General features: G+C 60.6%; 1 protein-coding gene across 1 annotated transcript; it reads right to left on the reverse strand.

Moving 5' to 3' along the window:
- Positions 1 to 407: 407 nt before the first annotated feature.
- GADD45B (growth arrest and DNA damage inducible beta) lies at positions 408 to 2,539 on the reverse strand. Its single transcript, XM_032177202.2, has 4 exons — positions 2,264 to 2,539; positions 2,037 to 2,138; positions 1,415 to 1,637; positions 408 to 1,177 (listed from the first exon to the last, which is right to left on the reverse strand). The coding sequence occupies exons 1-4, from the start codon at positions 2,305 to 2,307 to the stop codon at positions 1,064 to 1,066; spliced, it is 483 nt and encodes a 160-aa protein (XP_032033093.1). The 5' UTR covers positions 2,308 to 2,539; the 3' UTR covers positions 408 to 1,063.
- Positions 2,540 to 2,828: the final 289 nt, after the last annotated feature.

Here is a 2,828-nt window from a genome sequence, read left to right on the forward strand (position 1 = left end):
TCCGGACCTTGGGCTGCGGCGGCCGCCTAGGCGGTCAGGGGCTGCAGCCAGCACCCCCTCCCGCCGAAATGCCTCCGTATGTGCCCGGAGCTTGGGGTTGGCTCCTGCACAGCCAGTAACAGCGGTGGCACGGCGGCCAGGTTTCGTAATAAACCGGTCTCTTAATTGCTACAGGGTAGGAGAAGAAAGAAAAAAAAAAAGAGGCATAGATTTGTTGGAGTCGGTGGCGGCGCCTGCTGCAGAGAGAAGAGGTACTGTTTTTGCACGGGAGCCTGGAGCTGCTAACAGGGGCTTAAGTAACACTTCCTGGTGAGGTGGCGGGCGTTGTGGGGGCGGGGGTGAAGCGTGTCCCTGCGGAGGGGGCAGGAGTCCTAGTTGTTCTCAGAAGCTGAAAACATACAAGCAACCAGAGGCTTTAGAAATTTATTACAAGGCCATCATAGTAGAAATAAAAATATAGATATCTGTGCTTCCCATCTCGCCCTCAGTGGTTCCAGTAACAAGTGCAAGTAACAAAATAGATTGTCTCTATAATTCGCAAACTGGGAGTTCATGGGTACAGAGCAACTTCAGCCCCAGCTCCCAAGTCCCAAAGTGTGGTCTTGTCGAGGGTGCAGACAAGGACCAACCAAGTTCAATCAAGTCTCTCGTCTGCAGACGCCAGCTCCAGTCTCAAGGGGGGTGGGGGTTGCAGTCAGTCTCACTCCACCCCCGAGTGGAGAGTCTGGACCCTCCGTGATGGGGAAGGCGGCAGCGTGCCCCACCACTCCGGCTTCTGCTCCATCCCAAGGCCTGAGCTTCGGGGTCCTGTCTCCTGCTGGCCTGGGTCCCCCCTTCTCCTCCATCGGATCGGCGGCCGCCAGCTCCCGGATCTCCGCCCTGGGGGCGGCCGCTCACTCCCCTTCTCCTCCTCCTCCTCTTCGGTCTCCAACGACTCTGCCCCCATGGTCTGGTGGGTTGGGTGGTTTTGGGGGGGTTGTGCTGGGGGGGAGGGGGGTTCAAATATTTATTTTGTTTTTTGTTTTTGGCAGCAACTCAACAGATTCTGCTGCTGGGAAGGGCCTCAGCGTTCCTGAAGAGAGATGTAGGGGACCCACTGGTTGTTCCCCCGGCTTTCTTCGCAGTAGCTGGCTACCTCCACCAAGCCGTGGCTCTTCCAGGCGTCTGTGTGAGAGTTCTGTAGGAGGGAAAAGAAGGGGTTTAGTGCGAGCCTCCCTCTCCCGGGGCCCCTGTGTGGGGAAAACAGGCAGGCTCAAAATAGCTCCCTGGGTGAGGAGGCCCCAGCCCGGCTGCCCACGGGACATGCCAAACGTGGTTGAGCGCTGAGCTGTGCAGGACCAGTCAGCCCGACTTTGTTGACAAACACCGGCCCAGGTGCCCGGGCGTGGCGGGGCAGGGCAGAGGCCCGACTCACCGTGACCAGGAGGCAATGCAGGTCTCGGGCCTCGGTGGTGCCCTGGGTCTCGGCCGGCTCTCCCAGGAGCTGCGCCAGGCGCTGCATGCCCGACACCCGCACGATGTTGATGTCGTTGTCACAGCAGAAGGACTGGATGAGCGTGAAGTGGATTTGCAGGGCGATGTCATCCTCCTCCTCCTCGTCAATGGCCAAGAGGCAGAGGACCACGCTGTCTGGGTCCCTGAGGGGGCCAAAGGGAAGGGATGGGTCAGCTGGGGACAGGGGAGAGGCCACCGTGCAGGGGGAGTTTGCAAAAAAGGAGCGTGCAAGAGCAAAAGAGAAACTGCAAGGGTGCAGGGGAATTGCCTCTGCAAGCTGGTGACGGTGGGGGGAGGGGAGAGCACCCGGTTCAAAGTATGGGGTGGGGGGAGACAGGCCCACAGCGGGAGGGGCGTTTGCAGACGATACATGAGGATACGGCAGCCCCCGATCCACAAAACGGCACAGAAGCTCTGCATCCACAGCGGGGGACACTTGGGGAAGTCCCAGCTCCATGCAAGACAAGCGTGTGGAAAGCGTCCAGAGCAGAGGGGAGGTCCCGTCCCACCCGCGACCAGCCCGGGGAGGGGGTCTGACTCACACATTCATCAACTTGGCCGACTCGTACACCCCCACTGTGAGGCGATCCTGGCGCTGAGCGGCCACCAAAAGCTCCTCCACCGCGGCGGTCACAGTCTGCATCCTGAGACCAGGAGAGAGGAATCAGTGACGGGCGGACCACCGGGTGCTACGTTCCGCTCCCGGCCCGGGCCAACCCGACCCATCCCGTCCTGGCCGACCTCAGGCGGCGCAGCCCCGGCTACTTACTTCTGCGCCGCGTTGTCGCACGCCACGAGCTCTTCCAGCGTCATGTTGCAATTATAATCCACAGTGGACGCGGCTCCACGGCAGCCCCCAGGGAGAAATTGCAAAATCCGAGCCAGAGAGCCCAAAACCTTCCCACAGACCTAGAGCGCTCGTCCAAGACCTTCGGGAAGCAGCGAAATCCTTCCAGAAAAGGCGGAAAAAAATATTGCAAAGTCCTTGGCGAGGATAATCCAGGAAGTTGCAGAAACCAACAGCAGTCCGACGCTTCGGCGATCTGAGCCGGGAGCCTCCGGCACCGACTTTTATAGACTTGAACACTGGGGTGCCGCCTCGGTGGAGTCATTCGCGCCTCCTATTGGTGGAAAGACAAGGGCGAGTGCAGCCAGCTCTGCGGTTGGCCGACGGAGGGGAGGGGGAGGAGCGCCGTGCGGGGGCGCCCCACGTGGGGGCGAGAACCGGGAGGAGGGCGCGCGGGGGCCGGGTAGGTGACCGCGAACGCCAGAAAAGAAAAAAAAGCAGAAGTTTTTTTCTCCTGATTTCCCGGCAGCCGAGCCGCGGTTCGGGG

The sequence above is a fragment of the Hylobates moloch genome, unplaced genomic scaffold (genome assembly GCF_009828535.3).
Source record: "Hylobates moloch isolate HMO894 unplaced genomic scaffold, HMol_V3 SCAFFOLD_15, whole genome shotgun sequence".
NCBI classification, from domain to species: Eukaryota; Metazoa; Chordata; class Mammalia; order Primates; family Hylobatidae; genus Hylobates; species Hylobates moloch.

Excerpts from the sequence above, each read along its gene's own strand:
- GADD45B (XM_032177202.2), bottom strand. The coding sequence starts at position 2,307 with ATGACGCTGGAAGAGCTCGTGGCGTGCGACAACGCGGCGCAGAA. Across the intron at positions 2,139-2,263 it reads TGCGACAACGCGGCGCAGAA|GATGCAGACTGTGACCGCCG; the intron begins GTAAGTAGCCGG and ends TCCTGGTCTCAG. Across the intron at positions 1,178-1,414 it reads TGCATTGCCTCCTGGTCACG|AACTCTCACACAGACGCCTG; the intron begins GTGAGTCGGGCC and ends TCCCTCCTACAG.